Source organism: Macrobrachium rosenbergii, chromosome 46 (genome assembly GCF_040412425.1).
Source record: "Macrobrachium rosenbergii isolate ZJJX-2024 chromosome 46, ASM4041242v1, whole genome shotgun sequence".
In the NCBI taxonomy this organism is placed as follows: domain Eukaryota; kingdom Metazoa; phylum Arthropoda; class Malacostraca; order Decapoda; family Palaemonidae; genus Macrobrachium; species Macrobrachium rosenbergii.
In genome coordinates this window covers 47,735,056-47,751,097 of record NC_089786.1, presented here as the reverse complement: position 1 = coordinate 47,751,097, position 16,042 = coordinate 47,735,056, and the positions used below count along the sequence as shown (strand labels likewise).

The 16,042-nt window shown below is 39.9% G+C and overlaps 1 protein-coding gene across 1 annotated transcript in view; it reads left to right on the top strand.

Annotated features, from left to right (window-relative positions):
* LOC136830484 (probable GH family 25 lysozyme 3) overlaps positions 1–14,226 on the top strand; it is a 35,871-nt gene extending 21,645 nt beyond the window's left edge. The window contains exons 3-4 of the mRNA XM_067090019.1: positions 13,368–13,386; positions 13,596–14,226. Coding sequence (XP_066946120.1) covers positions 13,368–13,386; positions 13,596–14,226 — 650 coding nt within the window. The remainder of the gene's footprint in view (positions 1–13,367; positions 13,387–13,595) is intronic.
* The last annotated feature ends 1,816 nt before the right edge of the window (positions 14,227–16,042 follow it).

The following is a 16,042-nucleotide window of genomic DNA, read 5'->3' as shown; positions in this document are numbered from 1 at the left end:
CTTTCCCCACCTAGACAAAATCTGGCACTTGGTCATAACTTGACCCATCTTAGCGTAGGTTTCAAACCCGTACCCCCTTCACCTTCCCCTTCCCCATCCCCATTACCCCTTCCCCCTTCCCATTACCCCTTCCTTTGGTAACTTATGTGGTAAACGTTTGACCGACCTGGACAAAATTTGGCATGTGGCTATCATCTGACCCAACTTAGATCATAGGTTAGGTTTCAAACCTGTACCTCCCTGCCCTTCCCCCTTCCCTTTGGAACTCTTGTGAGAACTGCTTGACGGATTTAGACAAAATTTGGCACGTGGCCATCATTTGACCCGATTTACACAATAGGGTAGGTTTCTGACCTTCCCCTTCCCTTTGTAACTAAAGTGGGAACTTTTTGACCGATATTTACAAAATCTGGCACGTGACCATCATCTGAACCAAATTAGATAACAGAGCAGGTTTCAAACCCAAACCCCCTTTCCTTCCCCGCCCCCTTATAAGTTAACCACTTGACCGATCTTTCCCTTCCCCTCCGCACCCACTTCCCCCCTTCCCTTTGTAACTTATAAGTTAACCACCTGACCGATCTAGACAAAATTTAGATAATAGGTTAGGTTTCAAATTCTGTATCAAGGTTTGTGCTTAGGTTTTAGTGGGGGTGTGTGTGTGTTCAGGCTTAGAAGGGGGGGTGTGTTTAGATTAGTGGGGTATGTTTAGGTGTAGTGAGTGTACCACTTCAGTCATCCTTCCCTTTCCCCCTTTGTAACTTTTATGGTAAATAAACTCTACGGGTTTATCATAGCTAATTACCTATACTCGATACCATAGAAGTAAATGACTGAAAACGGTTTTCTTTCCTGTGATTAATAATTCTGTATCAAGGTTTGTGCTTAGGTTTAGTGGGGGTGTGTGTGTGTGTTAAGGTTTAGAAGGGGGTGTGTTTAGGTTAGTGGGGGTATGTTTAGGTGTAGTGGGAGTGTACTAAGGTTTAGTTGGTAATCAGCACAGTAACATCTGATTACCATGTCCCCTGGATAAAAGGGACAGTCACCACAGTAAACCTGGATACATGGGACACACCACAGTCATCCCCCACTAAACTGAGTTCTTTCTGAAAACACAACCTAAATCGAAACATAACCCCCACTAAACCCATCCACAGCCCACTAAACCTGGATACACCCCCAACAGAACTGTAACACCCCCACTAAACATAAACACACCCCTGCTAAACCTAAACACATCCCCAACTAAACCTAAACACATCCGACACTAAACGTAAACACAAACCTTGATACAGAATTATTAATCACAGGAGAGAAAAGCATTTTCAATAATATATTTCTATGGTCACGAGTACATGAATTGAGATATGATAAACCCGTAGAGTTTATTTAGCATTAGTTACAAAGGGAAGGGGGGGGGAAAAGGAAAAGGGGGCGGAGGTACGGTTTGAAACTTAAGCCAAAACCTTCCTGGGGTCAAATGAGGGCCGCATGCAAAATTTCGTCTAGATCGGTCAAGCGGTCGGTTTTCTATAGAGCACAAGTTTACGTAGTTACATTCACTTTAATCATATATATATATATATATATATATATATATATATATATATATATATATATATATATATATATATATTAATATCAATTCGCTCTACCTCGGAAATAATATAATTTCACATCTGTTACCCGAAGGGGAATTTTTTAGTTGATAATAAGTTCGTCGTCTCGTGGGCTCGAACCACAGAAGACGAGAACTCAGGACTACAGTGACGCGATTTTAACCACACGGCCAGTAGCCCACGAGACGACGAACTTATTATCAACTAAAAAATTCCCCTTCGGGTAACATATATGAAAATATATTATTTCCGAGGTAGAGCGAATTGGATATTGAAGGACGTTTGTAGCTTAACGCTTGTATATGAATCACGGTGACGTGATAAAAATATTATATATATATATATATATATATATATATATATATATATATATATATATATATATATATATATATATATAGAAGACGATTAATCATTCCCCATTTGGCACAAGCATAAATTACAAGCAAACCAGAGGAACAGGTTCCTAACCTTTTGGATCTGCTTCCATGACGTAGGGGCATCGTGTAAAGGGGGAACATCGATAAGGCCATAAAGGAGATAAGGTCACCTCCGCAACTTTGTTCAGGGGAATCTATCATTCGAACCTTGGTAACGGCGCAAAATGACAATATGCTTCCATTTTTTTTTTACTAGTGTAAATGGCTTCCATCTTTTTTTATTCTGTTAGTTTACAAGGCTTCCAGTTTGTTTTATTAAATTAAAAGGCTTCCAGTATTTTTATTAGTCTAAAAGGCTTTCAGTTTTTAATAATCTAAATGATTTCTAGTTGTTTTTGTAGCCTAAAAGGCCTCCAGTTTTTCTTTTTACTAATCTAAAAGGCTTCTAGTGTTTTACTACTCGAAAAGGCTTTCGGCTTTTTTTATTTGTCTAAAAGGCTTCCAACTGTTTTATTAGTCTAAAAGGCTTCCAGTTTTTGTTACTAGTCTAAAAGGCTTCCAGGTTTTTTATTACTTTAAAAGACTTCCAACTTTTAATTAGTGTAAAAGCTTCCGGCTTTCTTTATTAGTCTAATAGGTTTCCAGTTCTTTTAGCAGTCTAAAAGGCTTTAATTTTATTAGTCTAAAAGTTTTCCCGTTTTTTACTTGTCTAAAAGCCTTCCAGTTACCTTATTAGCCAAAAAAGCTTCCAATTTTTGTTACTAGTCTAAAAAGGCTTCCTACTCTTTTTTATTAGTCTAAAAGGCTTCAGCTTTTTTTTATTAGTCTAATGAACTTCCATTTTTTTATTAGTCTAGTAGGCTTCTAACTTTTTTTTATTAGTCTAAAAGTTTTCCAGTTTTTTTACTAGTCTAAAAAGCTTCCAGCTTTTTTATTTGTCTTAAAAGCTTCCAGTTTATTTAGTATTTTAAAAGGCTTCCAGATTTTTTAATAGCCTAAAAGGTTTCAAGTTTATTTACTAGTCTAAAAGGCTGCCAGCTCTTTTTTATTAGTCTAAAAACTTCCAGTTTATTCACTAGTCTAAAAGGCTTCCAGCTGCTTTTTACTAGTCTAAAAGGCTTCCAGCTATTTTTTACTAGTCTAAAAGGCTTCCAGTTTATTTACTAGTCTGAAAGGCTCCCAGCTTTTTTTTATTTGCGCTTCCAGCTCTTTTTTACTAATCTAAAAGACTTCCAGTTTTTGTTACCAGTCTAAATGGCTTTTTTTTTTTTTTTTGCACTAGCCTTTAAACGCTCTTGAAAAAGGCTTGATTCATCTTTAGGACACCGCGTTATAAAGAAGAAAATAGACGCCTTTTGTTTTTTACAATAGATGACGTTTTAAAAATTTTTTTGAATTGTTACAAGGGTCGATGGTTAGAATGTCTTTTGTTTTCCATTTGGCGTTGTTCTTTGAGTATCTTCTTTTTGTTTTTATGGCGGTTTGTCAAAGAAAAACTCCATCATAACCACTGGCTCATCATTAAAAAAACTACCTTTTTATCGCTCTTTCAAAAATACTTTCATTATTACCATGGCTAAAAAAATGCATCTCTATAAAGGTTCAAGATATAAAAGAATTTTCCCCTTTGCAAAAGGGTGAGCCATTTGCCTTGCGTAATTTTAAACAGAAGGATAGCTTAAACTGGCTGCAATGGATTCGAATGATGTGATGAAATAACGTTCGTCATTACATGAACTTGCCATGGTGGCGCAGTGGTAAGGTTCTCGCTACCAGTTGAGAGGACCGGGATTCAAATCCCACCGCTCACTGGTGGCTTGGGGATGGCGCCATTGCATAAACCCGGTGGCCCGCCAACCTAGCGGTCTGAAAACTCGAGAGGGTGAGTAAGAGAATAGGTACCAGTCCTCGGGCTGGAGGGGTTAAACAGTGGGCCTAGCGACACACTGGCCACGTGTCTGAGGCAATGGGACTTCTCCCCCACTGGTTGTCGGCCTAAAAAACCGGAGTTCGGCGCCGGCCCCTTGAGCCTTGCGGGGCCCAGGAAGACTTTAACTTGAAAGAACTTACAAAAAGAATTAGAGGAAGGATAGTATTATTATGACGACCATCTGTAGAGGAGATAGCACTTTAAAGGTAAGACGCAATTTGGCTGACAACCTACCTTGTGTCTGGTCAGAAAAATGACAACAGCCCACTATGAAAAAACACTTTGGCCCTTCCAATGACGCGTCGTACAGAAACCTTTGACCTTTACAACGACGCGTCCTACAGAAATCTTTCGTATTTACAATGGCTCTCGCAAAGAAATCTTTAGTATTTATAACGGGTCGTCATTAAAACTATCATAAAGAAATTCTTAGTATTTATAACGGGCCGTCATTAAAACTATTATATGTACGTACAACAGCTCATTCTTAAGCTATCCTTCATCTGCATGACGGTTCGTTGCTAAAGAGAAAGTCTTTATAACCGCACCTCTTAATACAGAAGGCCCAATCCGTTACATGTATCACCATTGTCATAACTGATACAGAAAACAAACTTCCATTCTTATAATTCGTGTATGGTTTACCTTCTATTTTATCTAAAATCCCGAGGGAGCTACGAAGTTCATAGCTGGTGGCTGGCGTCTGAATTGATCTTTGTGGATGTCATGAAAGGTAATTGTTTTAATAAACGATACTCAGTCGATTGATGGAATGGGATATAGAATTTAAGCCAGAGGCCAAGCACTGGGACCTATGAGGTCAATCAGCGCTGAAAGGGATACCGAGAGTAGGAAGGCTTGAAAGGTGTAACAGGAGGGAAACCTCGCAGTTGCACTATGAAACAAGTGTTAGGAGAGGGTGGATAGCAAGACGAAAGAGAGAAAATATGAATGGAGGTACAGTAAAAGGAATGAAAGGGATTGCAGCTTGGGGCCGAAGAGAGGCTACAAAGGACCTTAAGTAATGCCTGCAGTGCACCAAGTGAGGTCATACTGTACTAAAATTGGTGATCAAATTATAGGGCAGATTTCTGTAACATTACAAACCGAATTAAAAACAAAGTCTGGTCGATCGAAGTTTCCTTTAAAATTGCTTCTAAATAAGTTTGGTCAATCTGAATTTCGTGTGCAATTGCTGACAACGATGTTTTATAAATCAAAGTCCCCGCAAGAGGGTAGTGTCGTCAGCGTATCTCTTGCGGTGCACTGTAGGCATTACCTAAGGTTCTTTGCAGCGTGCCTTCGGCCACTAGCTGCAACCCCTTTCGTCCCTTTTACTGTATCTCCTTTCATATTCTCTTTCTTCCATCTTACTTTCCAGCCTCTCCTAACAATTGATTCACAGTGCAACTGCGAGGTCGTCCCCCTGTTACGCCTTTCAAACTTTTCACTGTCAATTTCCGTTTCAGCGCTGAATAACCTCATCATAGGTCACAGTGCTTGGCCTTTGGCCTAAATTCTATATTCAATTCAATTCAATTCTATAGATCAAAGTGACACTGAAAACTGTACAAACAAGGTCCGGTAAACCGAGGTTTCATTTCAAATTACGTCGAAAAAAAAAAGGTTTAGTCGATTAACGTCCCATTCATCATGACGTCGAAACATCAGCCATTTATCAAACGAGCTTAAAGTTTTTAATCTCTCGCACAGGGGCAACGGAATCTACATCTTTGGCTGACTGATGATCTGAATATCTGACTCTTTCGTATAAGTCAAGGGCAGAATTAGTCTTTGTGGAAATTATTCTTCCTTTTCGGAGCCCGTTTGTGGCGTATTACACAAGAAGAAGAAGAAGAAGAAGAAGAAGAAGAAGAAGAAGAAGAAGAAGAAGAAGAAGAAGACGAGAAGGGAAAAAAGAAGAGAAACAAAGAGATATAAAGATTAGTTCCTCGTTCGACGAGTCGGTAGAGTTCTCGGCTAGCACTCTGCTAGGCCCGAGTTCGAGTCTTCGGCCGGCCAATGAACAATTTGAGGAATTTATTGCTGGTGATAGAAATTCATTTCTCGCTATAGTGTGGTTCGGATTCCACAATATGCTGTAGGTCTCGCTGCTAGGTAACCAATTGGTTCTTAGCCACGTAAAATAAGTCTAATCCTTCGGGCCAGCCCTCTCTAGGAGAGCTGTTAATCAGCTCAGTGCTCTGGTTAAACTAAGCTATACTTAACTTTTTAGAATGAAAGCCAAATAAAAACAATCAGTGATAATATATAACAATAAAACCGATCTGATAAGGCAAAGGTTTCTACATACTAACTACAATGAGGAAGCAGGGAATTCGAGACAACATATTTCCATAAACGACGTTGCGAAAACTCATGGTCATGGACGGATAGAAAGTTAACATATTTTATATACATCCCAAAAAATTATCACTCTCATCTCAACTCATCTCGACTATAGATGCAAACACTCACATGATTTAGTTTACAGAAAAATAAATTATAAATATTTTTACCTGTTAACTTTCTCACTATATTTTTAAATGGAGACTCTTGTTGTAAAAGTTAATATATCTTTTATACATCCCCAAAAACGATCGCCCTCATCTCAGCAAAAGAGGCCCAAAACTCAAATGATTTAGTTACTAAAAAATAAATTATAAATATTTTATACTTGCTAAGCTTGCTCACTATTTTTAAGCGGGGAAATTACGACTAACATTGACTAAACTAGTATAAAGCATGTTCTAGATATGAAGAAAAAAATAGGTTTGTTTTCATAAGAGAAATCTTTCTTTATCTTAATATATCAGAAATCATATTCGTGTTGCTAGTCCCTAAATGAACGATTGAAAAGTGATAAAAATATTATCAAAATCTTATAAAAAAAAAATATATGTATTTTTCATCCCTAGAATTAAATTCCTTTCAGTAGAATCATTTCCAAAAACGAGAATCGTGTTGCCATCTCGTGCGTTAGCCCCAGAGGACAGCGGAGGCAGGGCCACAGCAACAGCAACAAAAATCGGATAAAACCGTCGAAAAAATTCTCTTCAGATTCCAAGAAAAATAATAAAATCGCCGCCCACAACCGACAGGGTAGATTAACCTTCCTTAGGAGACTGAACTAATGACATGACTTTGGTAATAAAGGAAAACTTCTTTTTTTTTCTCCCCAGAACTTCTGTTCACTCTCGCCCATTAATCACCGGGTTATCTGCCATCCATATTCCTCTTCGTACAACACCGCGGGTGATGGGGTGGGAAGGGGGAGGAGGAAAGGGGGTAGGGTGTTCTGGGAAGTGGTCGGGATAGGGGGGAAGGGGGGGTACCCGTATTGTGTTTAGGCGTTCCTCTTCTCTTCAGTAAAGTTGGTTGTTTATTTATTTCATTTTTCCTTTTATAAATTTGGCATTCTTGTCGTCGCTGTTGCTGACAACGGTATTAATGGTGATGATTATTATTATATTTTTTATTGATGGTGATTATTTTTATTTGTATAGATGGTGATTATCGTTATTGTTCGGTGATAAGACGTTTTCATTAACAGGGGACGGTAATATTTGTTCTTGAAATGCTATATAGCAATTGAAATCCTCTATGCATAACATTTTACATATTATCAGGACATTATTTTTACTGATAATAATAATAATAATAATAATAATAATAATAATAATAATAATAATAATAATATTATTATTATTATAACGCCGCTGACGCAACAACAATAATAATAATAATAATAATAATAATAATAATAATAATAATAATAATAATAATAATTTTCTTTTCGGTCTGTCAGAGTCATCCCGTTCGACTGGGTGGTTTTTATAGTGTGGGGTTCCGGGTTGCATCCTGCCTCCTTAGGAGTCCATCGCTTTTCCCACTACGTGAGCTGTTTCTAGTAGCACACTTTTCTGGATGAGTCCTGGAGCTACTTCGGCATCTAGTTTTTCCAGATTCCTTTTCAGGGATCTTGGGATTGTGCCTAGTGTTCCTATGATTATGGGTACAATTTCCACTGGCATCCATATCCTTCTTATTTCGATTTTCAGGTCTTGATACTTATCAATTTTGTTCTCATTCTTTCTCATCTACTCTGGTGTCCCATGATACTGCCACATCAATGGGTGATCCTTTCTTCTTGATCTTGTCAATCAACGTCACGTCTAGTCTACTGGGACGTATCACCCTATCTGTTCTGATACCATAGTCCCAGAGGATCTTAAACTGATTGTTTTCTATCATTCCCTCAGGTTGGTGTTCATACCACTTATTACTGCAAGCTAGCTGGTGTTTCTTGCACAGGCTCCAGTGGAGGGGTTTTGCTACTGAATCATGCCTCTTTTTGTACTGGTTCTGTGCAAGCGCCGGACATTCGCTTGCTATGTGGTTTATGGTCTCGTCTTTCATACTGTACTTCCTGCATATGGGTGAGATGTTATTTCCATCTATTGTTCTTTGGACATACCTGGTTCTTAGGGCCTGATCTTGTGCCACTGTGAGCATTCCTTCTGTCTCCTTCTTGAGTTCTCCCCTCTAGCCATTCCCATGTTTCGTTGCTGGTCAGTTCTTTAGTCTGTCTCATGTACTGTCCGTGCATTGGTTTGCTGTGCCATTCCTCTGTTCTGTTTTTCATTCTCCTTTCTATATATTTGTGGGTCTTCGTCTACTTTTATCAGTCCTTCTTCCCATGCACTTCTTAGCCACTCGTCTTCACTGGTTTTCAGGTATTGCCTCAGTGCTCTGCTCTCGATGTTGACGCAGTCCTCTATGCTTAGTAGCCCTCTCCCCACTTCCTTTCGTGTTATGTATAGTCTGTTTGTATTTGCTTTTGGGTGTAGTGCTTTGTATACTGTCATGTGTTTCCTAGTTTTCTGGTCTATGCTGCAGAGTTCAGCCTTCGTCCACTTCCACTATTCCTGCGCTGTATCTGATTACTGGTACTGCCCATGTGCTTATGGCTTTCGTCATGTTTCCCGCGTTGAGTTTTGACTTGAGTATCGCCTTAAGTCTCTGCATATATTCTCTCCTGATCGTGTCCTTCATCTCTTGGTGTTTTATACCCTCTCTTTCTATTATTCCCAGGCATTTGCATCCTGTCTCATGTATATGTTTGATGCTATTCCCGTCTGGTAGCTTTATCCCTTCAGTCCTTGTTACTTTGCCTCTTTGTATGTTGACCAAGGCGCATTTTTCTGTTCCGAACTCCATCCTGATGTCCCCAGATACAATCCTTACAGTCTGGATTAGGGTATCTGTTTCCTTGATGCTCTCACCATACAGCTTGATGTCGTCCATCAACATCAGATGGTTAATTCTGTTGCCTCCTTTCTTGAGTTGGTCCCCAGCATCCATCTTCTGCAGTACTTTTGTCATGGGAATCATGGCTGCTACGAAGAGAAGTGGGGACAGTGAGTACCTGTTAGTAACTTCCGCATTATTGGTAGGCAGGTATGATAATAATAATTATGATGATGATGATGATGATGATGATGATGATGATGATGATGATGATGATGATGATGATTGATTATTATTATTATTATTATTATTATTAACAGATTCTAATAATTCACAATTTCGTGAAAAACAATCTGAGTAATAAAAATCCACAATTATATAGTAAATATATTACTATGTAAAAAGAACCAAAGACTTTCGAACACCTGAACGGTGTTCCTTCCTCATCAGTGTTAACGTTATTATCATTATTATATTATCAGACACCTCACACGTCTCGACTCTCGACCTCACCGTGTAACGACTCCTCGCTGCTGGGAGAAAGAGCGCTGGTGAACTGGTACAATACATGTACACAATACCGGGGTCTAAGCGATGTCAGGCAGGGCAGCCGATCGGGACTACAAAGTCTACCCCAAAGCCGAATCAAAGTCCTTCAAAAGAAGGCATCACGGGGACCCCATATAAAAATGGGAACAAGCTGGGAAGAAGAAGAAGAATTATTATTATTATTATTATTACCGAGAGCAACTACTGTGTCAGCGGCGTTAAGCTTATACAGAGTTGATAAATAGACAGCGATAGCAGTATACTTTCCAATGTTCTTTTGGAATTTGTGATACCATCTAACTGCTGATGACAGAAATACAATAAGAAAAATCTTAGATGACGACTATAAGAACTGAATGCCGTTTAAATAGCAGCTACTTTAAAAAATATTATTATTATTATTATTATTATTATTATTATTATTATTATTATTATTATTATTATTATTATTATTTAACACATTAAACGAAAGCTTTAGTTATCTGCCAACCTTCCACAGAAATTGCTTTATTAGTTTTCTGAAAAGAAAATATTGTGCGGGCTTTGTCTGTCCGCCCGCACTTTTTTCTGTCCGCACTTTTTTTAGTCCTCATTTTTTTCTGTCCGCACTTTGTTTAGTCCACACTTTTTTCTGTCCGCACTTTTATCTGTCTGCACTTTATCCTGTCCGCCCTCATATCTTAAAATCTACTGAGACTAGAGGGCTGCAAATTGGTATGTTGATCATCCACCCTCCAATCATCAAACATAGCAAATTGCAGCCTTCTAGCATCAGTAGTTTTTATTTTATTTATGGTTAAAGTTAGCCATAATCGTGCTTCTGGCAACGACATAGGCCAGGCCACCACGGGCCGTGGTTAAAGTTCCGTGGGCCGCGGCTCATAAGCATTATACCGAGACCACCGAAAGTAAGATCTGTTTTCGGTGGCTTGATTATACGCGGACCACCGTTAAAGACCTTAGTTTAACCAGATCTATAGAGAGGGCTGGCTCGTAGGATTAGACCGTTAAGAACCAATTGGTTACCTAGCAACAGGACCTACAGCTTATTGTGGAATCCGAACCACATTATACCGGCTATCACAGAAATAAATTCAAATCATTGGTCGGCCGGAGAATGCCCGCCAGTAAGAAACTATCGACCGTCCAACATTTTTACGACGCATTTTTACTTGTTTTTATTTGTTTGCAGAGCAGAATAAAACGTGGGGAGAGGAGAAAAATCACAACAATATGTCAGGTACTGATAAAGCTAACAAAGAATAAAACTAGCAAATTATTCAAAGCAAATATATTAGGCTTAGTAACAGCATACAATCCATCATCATGTTCTTAAAAATAGTAAGCGTTGGAACTGAATTCTTTCAGTTACCAGGAGTAGAAATAAAAGAATGCAGAAAATTAGAAAGGTAACAAATAATAATTATAAAATTAGAAAACTTTCGATTAATTTAAAGACCAGTTCTTAGTTTTCTCTAAAAGAAAACTATTGTGCCGGCTTTATCTGACCGTCCGCACTTTTTCTGTCCGCCCTCAGATCTTACAAACTACTGAGGCTAGAGGGTTGCAAATTGGTATGGTTGATCATCCACCCACCAATCATCAAACATACCAAATTGCAGCCCTCTAGCCTCTGTAGTTTTTCTTTCATTCAAGGTTAAAGTTAACCATAATCGTGTTTCTGGTAACGATATAGGATAGGCCACCACTGGGCAGTAGTTAAAGTTTCATGGGCCTTGGCTCATACAGCATTATACCGAGACCACCGAAAGATAGCGGCTGTACAGAACACTCGATTGCACCGAAGAAACTTCGACGCATTTTTTACTTGTTGTAAAAGGTTTCAATGTGAAAGTTGTAGGTATTTAAGAAATAAAAAAATATATATATATGAGCCTTATTACTGTACCCAACAAAAAAATTAAATGTACTTTTGTATTATTAAAAATTGTTTTTAAAAAAGTTCAAAAACAGAAAAAATCCTTAGATTTTTATACGTACGGGGTTAAATGAAAGTTTGATTAACAATAAGATTCATTTTCCGTTTCTACGTCTCACCCACCCCCAACCCCACTTTACATTAACGAAGATTAAAAACAATTTTTTTATAACATTTTTGCGAATCTAATTATTTTGTGCTTGTACAGGAAGAAGCAGATTAGAAATGAATTGAATTGAATATAAAATTTAGGCCAAAGGCCAAGCACTGGGACTTATGAGGTCATTCAGCGCTTAAACGAAAATTGACAGTAAAAGTTTTGAAAGGTGTAACAGGAGGAAAATCTCAAAGCAGTTGCACTCTGAATCAATAGTTAGGAGAGGGTGGAAAGTAAGATGGAAGAAAGAGAATATTCAAGGAAGTACAGTAAAAGGAACGAAAGGGGTTGCAGCTAGGGATCGAAGGCACACTACAAAGAACCTTAGGTAATGCCTACAGTGCACCGCATGAGGTGCACTGACGGCACTCCCCCCCACCCCTGCGGGGAAGAAGATTAGAGCTAGGAATAAAAAAAAAAAACATTCGAAAATGTAACTAAACACTCAACAATTTAAGTTAACGAAATTAAAGATAAAGCAACTGATCCCCCCATCTGCCAGCGACAGAAAAGAAGAAGAAGAAGAAGAAGAAGAAGAAGAAGAAGAAGAAGAAGAAGAAGAAGAAGAAGAAGAAGAATTTCCAGGCGATGATTCCGAATCGCTCCAGATGAGTTCTCGTCTCAATTACGCAAATTGTCATTTTGATGGCGTCTCAATCAAGATCAGATAAATTGAAAATATCTTCCTGACGTGAGGTGATGTCCCTCGGGTTAAGCCGGGCCGGGTTTGGAACCCCGGGGGGATTGGGTCAGGGGATCTCTGTGAGGGGAAGACAGGGGGTTTTGGGGGCACCCCTGGGCTGAGGACTGGGGCTAGGCTGACAAGTCGTTGTTCTGAGTCACTTCACAAAGACCTTCGGAAATCTCTCGCTTATTCCCAAACCTTTCCTTCATATTCCTTCTCTCTCTCTCTCTCTCTCTCTCTCTCTCTCTCTCTCTCTCTCTCTCTCTCTCTCTCTTAATCCTCCTCCTCCTCCTCCTCCCGCTACCCGTTGCTTCCGCAACTTTCCTCGTGATTTTTCTCGCTTATTTCCAAACCTTTCCTTCCTATTCCTGCTCTCTCTCTCTCTCTCTCTCTCTCTCTCTCTCTCTCTCTCTCTCTCTCTCTCTCTCTCTCCTCCTCCTCCCCACTTCTTCCGCAACTTTCCTCGTGTTTTTTATGTTTTATTTTTATTACTTTTTCCACTAAGTACCTCTGAACCTCATTGCAAATACCCTGATTTGTTTCAGTCTTTTTTCTATTTACTTTTCTCCTCCAACGACTGGATCTCTTTCCCCTGCCATTGTAAAAGCAGAAGGGGCAGAAGAAACAGTAACAGCAGGGGTAGCAGAGGAGGATTTAACCTCTTTGCCTAAATCATTCCAAGCTCTCTCTCTCTCTCTCTCTCTCTCTCTCTCTCTCAAATTAACCCCAGAAGCAGAGAAGTTTCCCTTCTTGCCCTCGTTTTTTCGAGAGCAAGCAGAAATGTCTATTTTCCCTTTTTCCTACTCCGTTTTCTTTTACCTCTATTACCTTGTTGCCCTCTCCCTTTCCCCACGGCAGCAGGAGAAGCAGAAGAGAGGTAACAGACACAGCAGAATCAAGAGCACTGCATAAGCAGCGTTTGCGCTAGCAGAAGCACAGGATGCAGCAGAAGAAACCCCGTGCCCCCTTCGTCAGCAGCGATAGGGGCATCGTTGGCAGCAAGAGTGGCATATAGGAAATCTGGGTGCCTTCATTTCCTCTTATATTACTAACGGATTATCTTAAGTGTTATGATCTGCTTGGCAGCAACGGTGGCAGCTCTGATACCAACAGTGGCTTCGTTGGTAACGACAGTGGCTTCACTGACAGCAACAGTTGCTTTATTAACTGCCACAGTGTCTTCATTGGCAGTACCTGTGGCTTTGACAACACAACAACAGTAACTTTGTTGGCAGCAATAGGGTTTTCACTGATTGTACCGGTGGCTTTGTTGGCAGCAGCAGTGGGAGCTTTGGCAGCAATAGGGTCGTCACTGACTCCATCAGTTGCTTTGCTGGCGCATAGCTTTGTTGACAGCAGCAGTAGCAGCGTTGACATCAACAGTGACTTTGCTGGGAGCATCAGTGACATCGTTAGAAGCAACAGTGGTAGCGATGGTAGCAACAGTGGCTTCATAGGGAACAACAATGACTTCATAGGCAGCAACAGTGGCTTGTTGGCAGCAACAGCGGTAGCATTGGCAGCAACAATGGCTAGTTGGCAGCAACAGTGGCTTCATAGGCAGCAACAGTGGCTTGTTGGCAGTAACAGTGGTAGCATTGGCAGCAACAGTGGATTGTTGGCAACAACAGTAGTAGCATTGGCAGCAACAGTGGCTCCGTCAGCAGAATCAGAGTGCTCGTTGGCAGCAAGACCAGAGGACGCATCCTCCCACTGACCAATAACGGCTGCACAAGATCCCTTACTCCTCTCAAGCAGCAAAGGCAATTGCAGCTGTTGGCAGCAGAAACAGCAGCAAAGAACTCCTAACTCCTTCTGAACAGCAGAAACAATAAACAGAACAGAAGCAGAGAAAGAAGCAGAGGAGAAAGTCAAAGATACGAAAAACAAAAGAAGACCTATCCCAGTCCCTGGCAGCCAGCAGAATCAAAAGACAACAGCAGAAAACAGAGCAGACCCTCAGAGAAACATTCTCTCTCTCCTCTCTCTCTCTCTCTCTCTCTCTCTCTCTCTCTCTCTCTCTCTCTCTCTCTCTCAGTCCCCGTCTCCCACTCCCCCAAAATCTGTATTTCCATTTGAAACTAAATTCCCGCATAATTTCTTGCCAATCTCAAAGGCTTATGTTCCTGAGAGAATTAAATGTAATCTCTTTTCTCATTATCTTGGTGATGGCTCATTCAACCTGATCGGCTTAGACCCGACTCATCTTGGCTTTTCATATTAAAAGAAATTTATTATCGGGACGGATAGGAGGAAGTGATGGGGGGGAGGGGGGTAAGAAAAAATGAACTCCGGGATGAGAAACGAGTAGACCTGTCGCCATGCGCTTGTCATGACGCCTTTGCCGCGATGGAAAAGTCTTGGCGGAGTCGTTCTCTGCGACAGAAAGTGGAATAGGTTTTTTTTTTAATATATTTTTTTTTAAATCCTCTGTTTTCATCTTGGGATGATGATGGCTGTTAGGTTAGAGGTGCCTCTCCGAGGGGATCCCACGAATTTGAGTTTTTTTTTTTTTTTTAGTTTTCTGTAAAAGAAAACTATTGAGATGGCTTGGTCTGTCCATCCGCACTTTTTCTGTCCGCCCTTAAATCTTAAAAACTACTGAGGCTAGAGGGCTGCAATTTGGTATGTTGATTATCCACCCTCCAGTCATCAAATATATCAAATTGCACTCCTCTAGCCTCAGTAGTTTTTATTTTATTTAAGGTTAAATTTAGCCATGATCATACGTTTGGCAACGCTATAGGACAGGACACCACCGGGCCGCGGCTCATACAGCATTATAAGCTGTACAGAAAACTCGATTGCGCTGAAGAAGCTTCGGCGCATTTTTTACTTTTTTTTTTAATCGTTTGCCTTCTCAGAGATGTGAATTGGAAATCATAAATTATCATATGAAGGTGATTGCATTACCTGAAGCAGATGACCTTAAAACTATCTGAAGGAGATACCTTTACCTTCATCAGGAGATACTATTAACATCATTATTTCAAAGAATCTAACATTATCAACATCGAATTGAATATAGAATTTAGGCCAAAGGCCAAGCACTGGGACCTATGAGGTCATTCAGCACTGAAACGGAAATTGACAGTAAAAGATTGAAAGGTGTAACGAGGAAAACCTCAAAGCAGTTGCGCTATGAATCAACTGTTAGAAGAGGGTGGAAAGTAAGATGAAAAAGAGAATATGAATGGAGGTACAGTAAAGGGAATGAAAGGGGTTGCAGATAGGGGCCGAAGGCAGGCTGCAAAGAACCTAAACTAATGCCTACAGTGCATCGCATGAGGTGTACTGACGGCACTCCCCCCCTACGGGAATTATCAACATCATCCGAGGGACATAACATCACCGCATTACGTCATTGTGAAGAAGATAACATTAAAATCATCTCAAGATGATAACACTGAAGTTATCCAAAGGAGGTAACACGAGCATCCTCTGAAGGAGAGCATCAACAAAATCGCGATGAGATAATTGCTATCACTTGAATGATTTAACATTAACATTAACATTAACATAAAAGCATAGCA